Source organism: Mus musculus, chromosome 4 (genome assembly GCF_000001635.26).
Source record: "Mus musculus strain C57BL/6J chromosome 4, GRCm38.p6 C57BL/6J".
Taxonomy (NCBI): Eukaryota; Metazoa; Chordata; class Mammalia; order Rodentia; family Muridae; genus Mus; species Mus musculus.
This window is the reverse complement of record NC_000070.6, coordinates 59,890,959-59,905,651: the sequence shown is the minus strand read 5'-3', so window position 1 is coordinate 59,905,651 and position 14,693 is coordinate 59,890,959. Positions and strand designations below refer to the sequence as shown.

The following is a 14,693-nucleotide window of genomic DNA, read 5'->3' as shown; positions in this document are numbered from 1 at the left end:
AACAAACCCAGGAACAGCACCCACCACCAATAGAAAACAAAACCCACCAGCAGACTTCCCAGCAATCCCAGCAGACTTCCTTAGTGGAATACACAACTGACCACTTTCAGTCAATACTTTCCTGAGTGTATGGGGAAAAGACAGGGGATGTAGCCTTGGTTGACCTGGAACTCAATATGCTGAGAAGACTGGCCTCAAACTCAGAGATCTGCCTACCTTTCTCCCATGTGCTGGGATAACAAGTGTGTACCCTACATCCAGCTTCATTTTAACTACATATATATATGTGATTGAGTGTGGATGAGAAGGCCCAGAGGTTCTGGGATCCCCTGGAGCTAGAGTTACAGTGTTCTGAGTTGCCTGACACAGGGACTGGGAACTGAATTCAGACTGTGTCCTCTGAGAAAACAGTGCAAGAAAGCTCTTTACACTGAGCCTCTTTCTCAGCCCTGGTGGCTTACTTAGAAATGCTAACGCTCTCACAAACTGTAGGCATTCCTTTTCTTGGAAAACCCTTGAAAACAGGAAAAAAAAAAAAAAAAAAAAAAGAAAGAAAAAGAAAAAAAAAAAAAAAAACCAACCAAACAGGAGGTGCTGCCCTGACCCAGAATATAACATTTGGCTATGGTTCCATGCAGGAAATCTCTGTGTATCATCTACCTGGCAATCACAATGATACTACAGCAGTTTCTTCATTTGCCAACTTGTAAGATGCAGGAGAAGGAAACTAAGTCAGGACCTATAGCAGAGTGAATACAAAGTTTGTGTGTGTACATGCGTGTGTCTTTACGGTTGCTCTGTGTTTTGATTCTCACAAGAAAATTACCATGTGTTCAGAGAAACTTTCAAAAAGCCCAAAAGGCAGATGCCCTGCTTTTCCAGTCCTAACAGAGACAAAAATGAGCACATGATCCGGAAGAAATGAAGCAGCTTTGATAGGTTTATTGGTCCATTACTTAAGTTAACTGAGGTAAAGAAAAAAATTTTAATTTACAAGCTAATAGTTTATCAAGCAATACAAATTCTTTGTTTACCTCAAAATGTAATACTAATTCCATAGTAAACAACAAACAGAATTTCTTACATACAGAGATAAGAAAAACCAAAGTGGACAAGAACCTTGTGCCAGCATCAAAAATACAACAAGACAACTTTTTTTTTTCCTTTTTTTTCCTTTTTATAATCTCTGGTTCCACAACAAAGAAAAAAGGTGACATTCTTTTTTGGTAGTTTCATGAGACAAAGACTTGGGTCTGTAAATCAGTCACTTTCCTGTCAACACGCATTCTCTCAAGCACCTATGTTCACAGCTTTTGTTTTGGCTTAACGGCAGCACGGAGAGAGAGCACACAGCAAGACCCCGTACCTCAGAAGCCTGCTTCTATCTCTGCAAGTTTTAAACATAAAGAACAATTAAAAAAAAATAGTCCAAAAGTTTGTTTTAATTCCCCGCTTGAACGGTTAAAATGAGTTAGAAAGTTTGCTGGCAGTTTGTTTTGTGGGAGTCTGTCAGATGTAGGCTGTCTCTCCATGTATTCCTGACTCAGGCATGAAGGGAACAGGCACACAGAACTACAGTGAGAAAGGACTCTGAGGGAGAGGCCCAACCCTCAGCATGGTCCAGGAGGACAGTGCTAACTGGTAGAAGATGCTGGTTTATGTTGGTCTGTTCCTGGATGAAGGCCCAGCTGACACAGCCATTGCTTTGTCACGCCAATCCGCAGTCTAGGAAAAATCCTTCCTCCCGTCCAGTATCTCGGCAGAGCGTGGGTCTGAGGCTGTGGACCAGCCCGTCCAACAACAGTGAGCACGGGTGCTAGCTGCTTTGAGCTGGTTGTGGAGAGCCCAGAATCACCACACACTCAGGCAGTACTGCAGGGACAGAGGGGTTTGCAACTCTTCACCCTGGCTTTAATATTGAGTCGACAGAGCACGTTTCATGTTATTTGGCACTTCAAACTTTGGAGCATCTCAGTCCTAAGTGACCTCTGGGGCCCACTCTGCAGAAGCAGAGCAAACCTGTCATGCTGTCACACCTGTCATGTTGTCACAAACTGGAGGAGTTTTTGAAGCTATGTGATTTGTCACTGCTGATAATGTCTGTATTCTCCACTCCCAAACTATGCCAAAGCATACTACATTCCTCTTTCTCACTTGAAAACATCGAACAGTACTGTGGTCCCCGTTTTCTGGTATTATTTCAAATACTATTTGGCAACAGCAATATTTAATCTTGCTACCTGAAAGGCTGCCTTCCTTCCGTGGCCCCCACCCTCTAGCTTGAGACTTTAGGACTGCAGCTGCCTATATGAAGTCTCTACATCAGCTGCTTCCATGTGTAAAACTTTCTATGCAGCCTCTTTATAAACCACTAGCTGAAGAATAAGGCAATTAGTACGTACTGACAAATTGTTACGAACTACAATTAGGCTTTTAACAATCTGTGGCTTTTTCTGAGTGTGTTGGTTTTCAAGTGCTAAGTTCATAAATATGAGAAACATCTTACTGATCTTTTAAAGGTTCCCACCTGCCACAACACTTATTTACAAATTACAGTAGTTAAAAACTACTTTGGTAATGTGGGTTTTTGCCACACATAAAGTCATACCCAGGAATATTCAAACAGATAAGACTATGAGAGAACAGTCTGCCCTGTAACAGAGCCCTCATCCCAGCCTTCTTAGACACACAGAGTCCCTGTCCTCTGAAGTGTGCAACCACGGGGACACTTTCAAAATGGAACACTGACAACCTACAGAGTGGGTTAGTAAAATATTGGGCCCGTGATTATTCACTGAATTATAAACAGGGAGGAAGCAATCAGTTCCCACACACCAAGTGCATCTCAGTTTGGTCAAGGAGCGGTCATTTTCCTCAACTATACTGCAAAGCGCCCCCTGCTGCCTCGAGCAGAGAGACCTGCAGGCACTGAGATAGCACATCCAATCTGTTGCCATCCTGAAGGCTTTTGAAAGGCAACCCCACATTCCCACCATAGGGTACACAAAAATGACCAAACTCTCCCAGTCATATACTTAGCAAGACCGTCTGAGGGAAGGTGGTGTGCCCTGTCCCAACCACAGGCAGCTGATCCTCTGGGGGTGGGGGGGAATCACCCTTCAAGGTTGCCAGTTCCACCTACTCAGGCAGGAACCCTGTTCCAGCCCATCCCAAGACCCACATCAGTAGGGTCAACGCAGCCTCTCAGGCAGTCCTTGCCTTCTTCTACCCACCCCAACCAGCTCAGGATAGTGTAGTGTAAGGACACTCCCATGATTCAAATGACCTCATCAAAACAGCCAGCTACCTAGGGCTTCGGTGCCACAGGACAGGACAAGTCACACAGCCTTTGAGTGTTCCGTGGGTGTTGTCCTAAAAGAGAAACACTGCCATCATGCCCCCTTCTAAAATTAAAATCTCCACAGAGCCCTCGCCAGAGGCTGTAGTGTTCACATATGGTTTCCTCCTGTTTATGGGCTGAGAGGGTACATTCTACAACTCCATTTGGCATAGAGACGTATCTTACATTCCGCTTCTAGCCCCAGGCATGCTGACTTTTCTTGTTTCGGCTTTGGGAAAATATCTGGTGAGGTGAGGAACAGCTGGGAGAAGCTACTTCCCACTCGGCAGCAATCACTGCTGAGCCTTCCGAGAGCATAAAACTGGACCCTACACAGGCTGAGGGGTCACTCCCTCCTCACTCCAGAGCAAAGCCTCCTTGTTTGAAGCAGCTCAGCCCAGATTCTTCTTGCAAATTCCCAACATCAGGAGTGTCCTTTCCTGCTACAAACCACAACTGTCCTAAACAACCACGGCTCTCAAACCTCTTTTGCCTTTGTAGGTTTTTTGGTTTTTTGGACTTTTGTTTTTTGTTGTTGGTGGTGGTTTTGGTTTTGGTTTTGCGAGACGAAGTTTCTCTGTGTAGCCCTGGCTGTCCTGGAACTCACTTTGTAGACCAGGTTGGCCTCAAACTCAGAAATCCGCTTGCCTCTGCCTCCCGAGTGCTGGGATTAAAGGCATGCGCCACCACGCCCGGCTGCCTTTGCAGGTTTCTAACCCCATGAACAAGCCCTCCATTTCTCAGGACCTGGGCAGTTGCTAAGGCCAACTTTCATCTCACTGGCATGTGTTCAAGCTTCAAAAGCTATCTTTATCTCTCCACCTGTGGCACCCTCAAGGCAAAGTCTCCTGGAAAATGAGTCGGAGGGACCTGTGACATCAGGGAACAGCTTTGTAGGCTCCAGAAGTAATGGAGCCTCTCTGGGGCATTTTGGCACTGTAGTCTCTGAGCTATGTAGGGAGTCTCTTTTGTGCATACTTTCCCAGGGACTGAGGGGGCCTGTGGAGCAGGGAGGGAGGAAGGCCTCTTCACTGTCTGCTGCCTTTTTTCCTCTAGGCCAGCCTCCTCAGCTCACCAGCTGCCATCCCAAGGAGAAGGGCAAGCATGCCTCCTTGTGCATGGGTGTCCCTGGCTCTGCCACTGACACTGGTCCCCAGGGAAAGAAAGTCTCCATTATTCCATCTCTTTCTGGAAACTCAAAGCCCAGGGACATTCCTTACTGGCCAAATGAACAAAACAAGACAAACATTGCAAGATGCCATGAGAGCCACCTCTCATGAGGGAATGGCTGTGGACCCTGCTTCCCTCCCTACGTCTCCCAGTGCAGCTGGAGGCTGTTTCTACGGGGCTTTCTTCTTGCATAACTAACCAGCACACAGGATTGACTTGAGGTTTTGGCAACCAGCTGGCCATCAAATCTTAGCTTCTGGATAATTCTTTCTATAGTTCTTCCCATGTATCATCACATGACTATTCATCATATCAGGCATACAATCCACAAAGCAAAGCTTCATGTTTCTCAAAGATGGACATCACCTCTGAGCGAGTCTGGTGTTTGCTGATACACACAATGGAGGCCGGTTGGTGACTAAATACACACCCTGACTCTACCAGCATGCTCGGGTGAGCTCTGAGCATTCATACCCATACCAACCCAGTGGTTTAGAGGTAGAATGAGATGCCAATTTGCTGGCATTTGGGTGTATGGACCACTCTTACTCCTCTGCCTCAGTGGGCCATTCCTATTTGTACCAAAGAAAATTCACATCAAGGCCTTTGGGATGGCACAGTCAGGGTTTAGGCAAGTACCGGTAGATGTGGGAATTATTATTTCTATCACAAATTTGTCAAATATGAGAAGATAAATTGTTTCATGCTATCTAGCTGCCATCCCATGATGTCCCATGATGTATCTGACTCAATGTTAGAGGGAATTACAGGACTTAGCATGCCGTCTGCTCCGGATTTACAAATTAACTTATATACGGAGCAGTGCTTGGCCGCCTCACCTTAAAGACAACGACGCCCCTTCCGTTTACCTGCAGCTCAGATCTACGGATTTTTAGCAAAGAGCCACAGATGAAAGAACACAAATATGCAGCTTCCTTTTAGCAAGAACAGTGGTATGGAAGAGAGATCCTTTCTGATTGCTGGCTTTATGGAAATCTGAAAGGCTTCAAATGAAGATGTTAAGTACAGTGGCAGCCCCCAGATTTTGGCTGCAAACGGAGATTTCCACATAGACAGAAGCAAAGAGCATGATGTTGCTCTTCTCGTCTTGGAGGGACCTGCAGATGCTTTTATCTTCCTGACCACAGAATGCTGAGGGTTAAAACACTCATATAGAAGTCACACTGAGTTTACAAATTGTGACAGCAAAAATAAGACAGCACATCAGCCCCCACTGCAAGGCTGCCCAGACAGTCAGCGGGCACGGCAGGAAGATTAAACTAGACATTTTTGGTGAGGTAAAGGCAAATTGCACAAAGCAGACATCGGAGCTGGGGCTTGGCACACCGGAGCATCACTGACAGCAGCTGTTTCCAAACAGGTCTAATCCCAACCACGATGACAGTTAACAAGCAAAACACATACACTAAGACCTTCACGGAGAAAAATGCACCTTTTTTTTTTTTCCAGTTCACACCAAAAAGCTTCTCATCTGTTGCATTCTGGTGTCAGAAACAAGATCCTGAGGCATCCCATAAGGACAAGGACGCTGGCGTGCTCACTCAAGCGTCAATGCTCACAGACACGGATTCAGGTGGCCCCACGTGAACCAGAAACAAGTCAACAGAGGCCACTCATCATGAGCAGGCAGCAGGCCACAGCCACGGCCACGGCCACAGGCTACAGGCCACTGTAAATTAAGGACTTTCTGAGAAGGTACCCACACCTCCTTCCATGCTGGGTCAGGTTAATGCCCTCACGGGTAAAGTGCAGAGCCACGGGGTCTCCACAGCAAGCTGCAGCTGCCTTCTTCATGTCTCCCCATGTCCCTGAAACGCAGGACTGGGGTTCTGTCCCACAATGGCAACTGGGCTGTCCCCAAAGTGATGTCACGTGTCATGTGGGGGTTATCTTGCCCCTCAGTTTCAAGTCTTTTAGTGTTCCATTTAAGAGGTTCCTTCACAATACGGAGGTATGCTGCTGAGAGATGATTACAGTCTCATAGACTCCAAGGAATAAATACTAACTGAAAACAACTGGGGGCGGGGGTAGAAAGTACACACACAAGAGGTGCTGTTGTGCTGTTTTCCCACGGCGACCTCTCCGGCACTGCAGGGACATTCTGGTTCAGGGTTCCATGCCCTGTGGAGGCAGAAGAGTCTCTGTTCCAAAACCTACTTAGTCTCTTGCTTCTCTTGCAGTAGTGGAATAATGGACTCCCACGCCATGAGGCACTGGAACGAGAACACGCATACAAGGTCAGCTACTGAGTCCTACTCTGCTAATCCTCATCCTGCCAGGTCACCTCTATCTAGTGGCGCCTACGTCTGTTATCAATAGGGGAGGTGACAAGTGTTTGTCTGGAATCTGTCACCCCTACCTTTATTAAAGAGGCATGTCCTTATAAGGCTTGCATGCCTTCACTCTAGTGTGAAGCCTACACCCAATGTGTGGAAAGATCCACTCTCACTAAGCAAAAACCAGGCCAGGCAGGAAACGCTTGATGAGGACGGCAGCTCTGAGAACCGATAGAGGCATTGTTAGAGGTGTGGGCAGGGCTTGTCTAAGGATGGAGCCACGAGAGGCCAGCCACCTGGGTCAGGGTGGGTGGAAAGCACACTCTTGCTCACCTGAAGTCTGGTTTGCTTGTTTGGACAATTTTATATATCCCCAAAGACTGCAATGTTTACATTTATTTCTGCGTATGTAAAGGGTGAGGGCACATGTACCATGACATGCGTGTGGAGGTCAGAGGACAACCTTAAGGAGTTAGCTCTCTCTTCCCACCATGTGGGTTCAAGGGATCAAGCACAGGCTGTCAGGCTTGGCAACAAGCACCTTTACCCGCCCCACTGAGCCAACAATCAGGTTTTACTAGGCCTACATCCTGTTGTGTATTTTCTACTCATTATCCCACGGTCCACAGTTAGAGCAAGAACATGAATGCACACTGACACTCTTCTCGTTCCAGATCCTTCTGACAGGACAAGAACTTAGAAGACTTGGGCACTGCCTGAGAGTGGCTGACCCAGGACACACTGTCCTCCCTCTGAAAAACCTTTTGCAAAAGGGAAGGGCAAGCCCGCTGTACACACAGGCTCAGGGTGAAGAACTCTACCCTGAGTCACCTGGGCGGAGGTCTGCAGGGTGGGTGGAGAAAGGCAGCATGGGGCCAAGCAGAAAGAGGAGTGAGTGCTGAAACCTCTCCCTCACACCTTCCTTGTCCACTCTGAGGCTGGCGAGGAAGCCAGACTCGGACGCCTGTCCTAAACAAGGAAAGCCTAGTCAGCCTCGTGGAGCTTGCTTCCAGCAACGGACTGGGAGGGAGGCCCACGGCATTCTAAACTCAAGGCCACCCCTCACAGCTAAAAGGGCCGGCCAGCCGGCCGGCCTGCCTGCCTTCCTTCCTTCCTTCCTGTCCCAAGAGGGACATGCTGATCATTCTTTTCAGTCATCAAATGTGCCAAGCTCTTTCCTCACTTAGGGACCTCCATGTGCTGTGCCCTCTGCCCAGAGTATATGTTCTAAGGCTGCTCCGAGACTCCACGGGCTGCTCTTTCCTGACCACTCCATGGCCCCGAGGACTTTTTTCCTTGCTCCTTCCCTTTGGCACACTTATTCCATCCTTACCTCTGGGAATCTATCACTAATGCTTCTCTGATGGACTTAGGATGCCTACAGGGTTCGGCAAAGTCTGCTGTTGCTCAGCGGGTTATTTGGTCCCTTGCATATGAAATGTGCAGAGAAACAACCTCAGATACAGGGAGACACCAAGGTCAGGCTACAATGGGAAGAGACAGATGCAAGTGTGGGAGTTTAGAGATGGTGGTTCATCCACAACAGGCATGCTGGAGACACTGGACCTCGTTGGTTTTAGACTCTCAAATACGAGCATGGAGGTAAACTGTAATTGAGTGTCTGCCACATGCTGGACGTTCTGGTAACTTGCATGTGCATTGTACTTTATCTTTGCAATTACCCTGCAAAGATGATTAGTACTTACAAACGAAGAAAGAGAGGCTGCGCAGGTGCCTCCCCTAACACACAGCCAGCCAGAAGAGGCCTTGACTTCACATGGGGAGGACATTCTACCTGTCGCCAACAGTGTATGACCCCTGTTCTCCTAAGCTGGTTGGGTGGGGACAATCCAGACTGATGATTCCATCAGTTAAATACTTAGTTTGGTACTCCAAGACTGGTCAGCTTGGGAGGAATTTTTAAACTTCTGTGAATGATGGTTTCAGTCATAAAATTCTCTCTATCACACTACCTGCCGTGACCCTCGGAGTCCTGAGTCCTGCAATCCTGACTAGACGTGAAGGGAGAAAGGAGAGACACACAGACACACACACAGCAAAGCTCGGATCAGGAGGGTGTGTGTTCATTGTGATTGAGGGCTCATACTGCCAGCAACATGGAACCTCAGTGAGTTTATTAGGAATAGCATAGGGGGAGGGGTTGCTAGTATCTGAAGATCTCCTGCTACAAACATCTAGGAGGAAGCAGCAGTTCTAGTCTTCGAACACCCTGATCAATTATTCACAAACACTCATACTCAAACCCTAAGGAAAGCTTTGCTGTCCCCCATGCCTGGCACATAGGATGAAATGCATCTATGGGTTGGAGGCTTCGGGGTCCTTGGAATGGGTCAACAATGCACATACACTCAGGACTTTGGCTCACTCAGGGCTCCTCTGATACCTACACCGCTTGGCAGGATGAAGAGTTAAATTTAATGAGCTGGCAACTGCTAAGCACAGAGCTAATCCAGTTCAGAAGTAGTAGGGACTCCAGAGAAAAGGTGTGGAAGAGTAGTGGGCGGCTTTCTCCCCCAGCTCCCTTTAGTAAACCAGGCCGAGTGCGGGCACATCTGCTCAGAGCAGCAGCCACAACCACCTAAGCCTCAAGACAGCAGGGGCCAAGGACTGTTCTGTGTGGATTGCCCTGGTGCAGTTTGTATTTTGATGCTAATTATGCTTCCACAAGAGGTGATCTCAGGTGAAACGTCTCCCCATTTTAACAGGCCAAACAAAGATTAGAGCCCGTGATTGAGCAGAGGAAGGAAAAGGTGGGGCTGGGAGTTTTAGAGAGGGTAAAGGAGGAGGGGGAGACAAGGAGATGGAGGAGAGAGAGGAGGACAAGGAAGAAGAGATGGAAGGAAGATGGAACAGAACCACGTGGTCTGGAGGAACCGCAAGTAGCAAGGGATTTCATGGCTGGGGAAGAGAGCAGTGTAGTGGTAGATCTGCCCAATCTAGGCGTGCAGCTTATAAACATTATGACTGAGTTGTGTGCTGTTTGTACTTATTTGGGCTTATTGGGATTGGAGATTTAGCTCAACAGTCCTAGGGCCACAATCTAGGAGAGAGGCCTATCTCTAGCATCGTCCTACAGGGTTCTGTTCTGTTCCCAACAGCTGAATTTCAAGGCCAAGCTATTTCAACTAAAACTGGGCCATTGCTTAACTGTAAGTTTAGGCTACAAAAGGACATCAGGACTTATTGCTAGAAATGACTCCAAATTAGATACATAAGGAATGGACCTTGATTTTAGGAGTTGGCTCTTTTATCCTCTCCTTGTGTGTGTGTGTGTGTGTGTGTGTGTTAATGGGAATGCTAACTCTGAGGTCCACAAAGAATGTTTTAAAGTTCAACATTAACAACAAGTATTAGTGTGGTCTGGGGAAATGACTCAGCAGTTCAGAGCACCTGACTGCTTCTAGAGGTCCTGAGTTCAGCTCATGGTGACTCACAACCATCTGTAATGGGACCTAATTCCTTCTTCTGGTGTGTCTGATGTTTGTCAGCTTCAACAGATGACTGGAGGGGCCCACAGCATAGTGAGAGTGAAGACACCTTTATGTAAAACCACAAGGTAACATGAAGTAACCCCAAAGGCTCCATTAACTGGGGGTGCCCACATGCTGGTATCACCGGGAAGCAGCTGCCCAGTCACAGAGCCACTTCCTCCAGCAGGAGGAGGCCTAGGAGAGTGGGTGTCTGAGCTTTGAAACTCAGCACAGTCTGCCAGGGAACTGGGGTAGCTCACATGAGGCAGGTTAGGGATGGGACGTGGGGGATCTGGAAGACACCGGTGGTAGTTTGTATATGCTTAGCTCAGGGAGTGGCACTATTTGGAGGTGTGGCCTTGTTGGAGTAGGTGTGTCACTGTGGATATGGGCTTTAAGACCCTCATCCTAGCTGCCTGGAAGCCAGTCTTCCCCTAGCAGCCTTCAGATGAAGTACAGAACTCTTAGCTCCTGCACCACGCCTGCCTGGACACTGCCATGTTCCCGCCTTGATGATAATGGACTGAACCTCTGAACTGGTAAGCCAGCCCCAATTACATGTTGTCCTTATAAGAGTTGCCCTGGTCGTGGTGTCTGCTCACAGCAGTAAATCCCTAAGTAAGGCAATGCCCGTGAAAGGCCGTAGCTCCTGGGAAGCACAGTGGCATGTGTTCACCTTCTCATAATACTGGATATTCTTGTCAGCCAAGCCCACGAGCAGCTGCCGGAAGTCGTGCCGCTTGTTGCTCTGCCACCTCTCCATATCAGCCTTCAGGTCAGCGTTGAAGCACTCCATCCTATCCTGGCACTTCTCCACATCTGCTGGCACCTGGAAGGAAGACATATCCTTGGCTCCAAAGTGTGACTGGGTTCTCCTCCTCCACAAACACTGTTCTCAATTAGAATGTCAGAGGCTCCCTGGAAAGCAGGCCCTGGAAGGGTTTGTAAAAGGCACTGTCCTGCCCCAAGAATCATCTGACCCAACCGAGCAGAGCAGACACATGGGGGAACCATTCCTTCGTGTCAGAGTAAGGCGGTGTGGAGCCCCTTTAGGATTTACTCAGCCATGCTGACAAACAGCCCTGGGCACAGTGTCGCCTTGTGTCAGAACTAGAGGAGAAGGGGTTCCTGTTCTGGTCACATGAGCTAGCCCAATACTTATGATGTCTGATAACACCTTACCTTATTTATCTGAGTGAATTGAATAAGGAGTTTACCAGCCAGGTCCTCTGAACTCCCCATCACACATAAACGGGGCACCATTCTGCACTCTGGGTGGCAGTTAACCACAGAGCTCAAGAACAAAGGAAAAAAAATCCCTGAAGGGTATTAAAGTTTTGAAGCATAATATAGCAAGTGGCTTCAGGTTTTTCTTATGGTTTAGAAAGGACATGTGTCCCTGAGTTTTGTGACCGTCCCTTTGCTGTGGTAAGGTACATTCATCTCACATGGCTAGGGAGGGTCTCCTGGTCATGCTGGTTCTCCTAAGCCAGGTTTTCTGTCATAGCTCAAGTGTTCCGTGCCAGAGGCAAATGGTGCTTAAACCTTGAAAGTTTTAAGTCCCCAGACCACTGAGCCCAAATGTCCCCAAGCTACAGGAGTTTGAGTCACTATCTACCAACCAGAGCAATGTCAACATGGCGTGGACAGGGCTGAAGGACTCGGCACCTTTCCTTGTGAAGTTGCCCAACTTATGGATGCCAGGACTGCTGACAGCTGGGCGCTCAGGCTTGCAAGTAGCTGACAGACACTGTGACTGTTTCTTGCTTGTGGGTTTTTATGACGATTAACTGACAAGGAACACCTGGATTTCCTCCTTGTTTCAATACTCTTGTTCTGTGACCGAGGCAGTCATGTGTTCCTGTGTCTGACTGACATTGGGATGGCAATATCCAAGGATAATGGATGAGTGCTGTCTATCCCAAGGTACAAAAGATTGGGGGATTGGACCACCTGTTAGGCCTCAGGTGGCAAAAAATGTCTGAATGGAGGACAAGCTACAGTGCTCACACAGGCTCCTCCATGTCGGATGTAGTGGTCTGTACGGCACCCAGGGTTCTTGCTGTTTGCTTATTTGTTCAGTGTTCAAACTCTGTTTTGTGTATTGCAGTGCAGGGTGGTATCCTAAGTCCTCTTGAAATACATTACAAATATATATTCTTGAGTTCTTTTTGTGGGCAGGACAGATAGGGCATTTACATGCACTAACATGTAAACCCCTACCTATTTCCTTCTCAGAGCAAGACCAGAGATTCATGTAAGATGCAGGCAGCTTTCAAATTCTAGTGTGGATCCATGGTAACACACGAATCAACGTAGCAGACTTGCATCCACCTGCTATTACGGCATACTGGATACAGACACATCTGCACCCCGAAAGACCAGGCAATCCCCAGAGCTCCTCTGTGACTCACTTCTCCACCCCCTCTGAGTCCCAGATGACTAGCACAGTATCATGTGAGGCAACTAAATTTTTTAAAAAGCATAAACAAAGGGAAGGAGTGTTATCTCTGAGGTCTGGTCTGGGTTTTACATTTCCCAAGTCTGTTCCAGGAAGGAGAGGACAGGTGAGTGACAGTTCTAACATCCAATTATTGGCCCGAACATTGGTCTTTACCATTTTCTTCTTAATAACATTCCCTATTCCCATCCTCTCTGTGAACAGAAATACAACTTTGGATCACGAACAAGTAAGAAACAGAATAACCAATAGATAGAACAGATTCTATCCTTCCATCTAAGGACAAGGCAGCAGCCGCAGGGAGCCTGCAGCTTGGCCCACCCTCGGCTGGGTGTTCTCCTGACCTTGGGACGCTCTTCCTTCCTCAGAGCCACAGCTTCCAGTTTGGCTTCGTACTCTGCTTGAACTTGGTCCCTCTTCTTCAATACACCCTGTGGGAGGTAGAGAGAAGCATGTACCAGTCTTCATCCCCAAGTCCTCCCCAAATCACAGTGCCCTGAACCATAACACCATGCGCATACCACACCAGCTCTGAGGACAGGAGGGAAGGAAGGAGAGCCAACTCTGGAGGGTGGGCTTGCCGGGGAGTAACCCGCCAGATGTTGACAGCAACAATTTTGAAAAGGGCAAGTCAGGAAGATTGGCACCACTGCCACACTGCTGGGGGCCTCATCTTCACCACGTTCAAAGACCTCGGGCAGACGCTAAGCTTTATGCTTAAAATGCAGGGCTACTCTGGGTTCAGTGGAAAACTCTTAGCAAAGACAGTTCTTAATTATTATTATTAACTTATATAATTGACAAAAATCATACATATTTACTCTGCATAAAGTATTCCAAAATACATGCCTATTATAGTATGGCTAAATTGAGCTAATTAAGAGACATTACCTCATACTTATTTTTTTGTGGTGAAGGCATTTAAATCTCTCCTCAGCAATTTTCATGAATACACTAATCAGCTACCCTCACTATGCTATAGAACGATTATAAGAGAGCTCTTGAGACTCTCATCTGTTAGCTGATGCCTGGTAGACTGATCTGCCCATTGTTTGTTCTCTATTCTGAGCCAGGTAAAGGATGCGGGAGACTCAGTCCCTATGCAACGGTTCAGTCTGAGAGAGATCCGGATATGGAAGAGGATGTGTGTACAAGAGTTCTGAGTGATGCGTCTGAGCCCCTCGATTCATATAGCAAGCTTGCAAGGAGGAGGGGCAGATGGGCCCAGTGACATCCAGCCTGGGATAGACAGAGATGAGGCGAGCCAGGAGCTCAGGTGACAGGCATAAGGTCACGTTCACTGTTCTGTCCATGCTAGCAGGCAGCACCAGAGAGGGAACATCCCCTTGAGCCTGCGCACCAGCTTCCCTTTCCTCCCCTCGGCCTCAGCACTGCTATGCAGACCCTCAGGGCCAGGCAAAAAGCTTGCAGTTGAAGAAGCACAGCTCTGTTCTCCCCTCAACCTTACAGTACATTGAAAAATGGCCAGCAAGGAACATAGTGAGAGCCTTTCTACCCACTGCCTCTGAAGCCACAGGTTACCAAGACAGGTCCTCCTAACAGCATGGAGAGAGGGCAGGAAGGCCCCATGCCTGGGGCACTAAGTGTTAGGCACTTGGTGTCCCTGCTGACACTCAGGAGTGCTGGGTGACTGAACAGCCAAGGGCCCTCAAGGCCCATCTTCTAAAGGAACTCATCACTGGGACGGCAACTGAAGTCTTCTGCACATTAGACCCTGCCATCATTCACCTCCCATTCACTTTCTCCTAAGTGCTCCACACAGTCACCAACAGAGCTTTCTGTGGTGACAGAAACATGCTCTAACACAGCTGTCACAAGCCCCATCTGCCTATCAAGTACCTGACATGTAGCTCGTGTGACTGAGGAAATGGATGTGTGTGTGTGTGTGTGTGTGTGTGTGTGTTTTATTTATT

General features: G+C 47.9%; 1 protein-coding gene across 3 annotated transcripts in view; it reads right to left on the bottom strand.

Moving 5' to 3' along the window:
* Positions 1-911: 911 nt before the first annotated feature.
* Snx30 (sorting nexin family member 30) overlaps positions 912-14,693 on the bottom strand; it is a 99,610-nt gene continuing 85,828 nt past the window's right edge. For all 3 annotated transcript variants that reach the window (XM_006537724.2, NM_172468.2, XM_006537725.4), the window contains exons 7-9: positions 13,104-13,190; positions 10,975-11,127; positions 912-6,744 (exon numbers count right to left, since the gene is read on the bottom strand). In XM_006537724.2, coding sequence (XP_006537787.1) covers positions 6,685-6,744; positions 10,975-11,127; positions 13,104-13,190 — 300 coding nt within the window. In that variant the 3' untranslated portion in view covers positions 912-6,684. The remainder of the gene's footprint in view (positions 6,745-10,974; positions 11,128-13,103; positions 13,191-14,693) is intronic.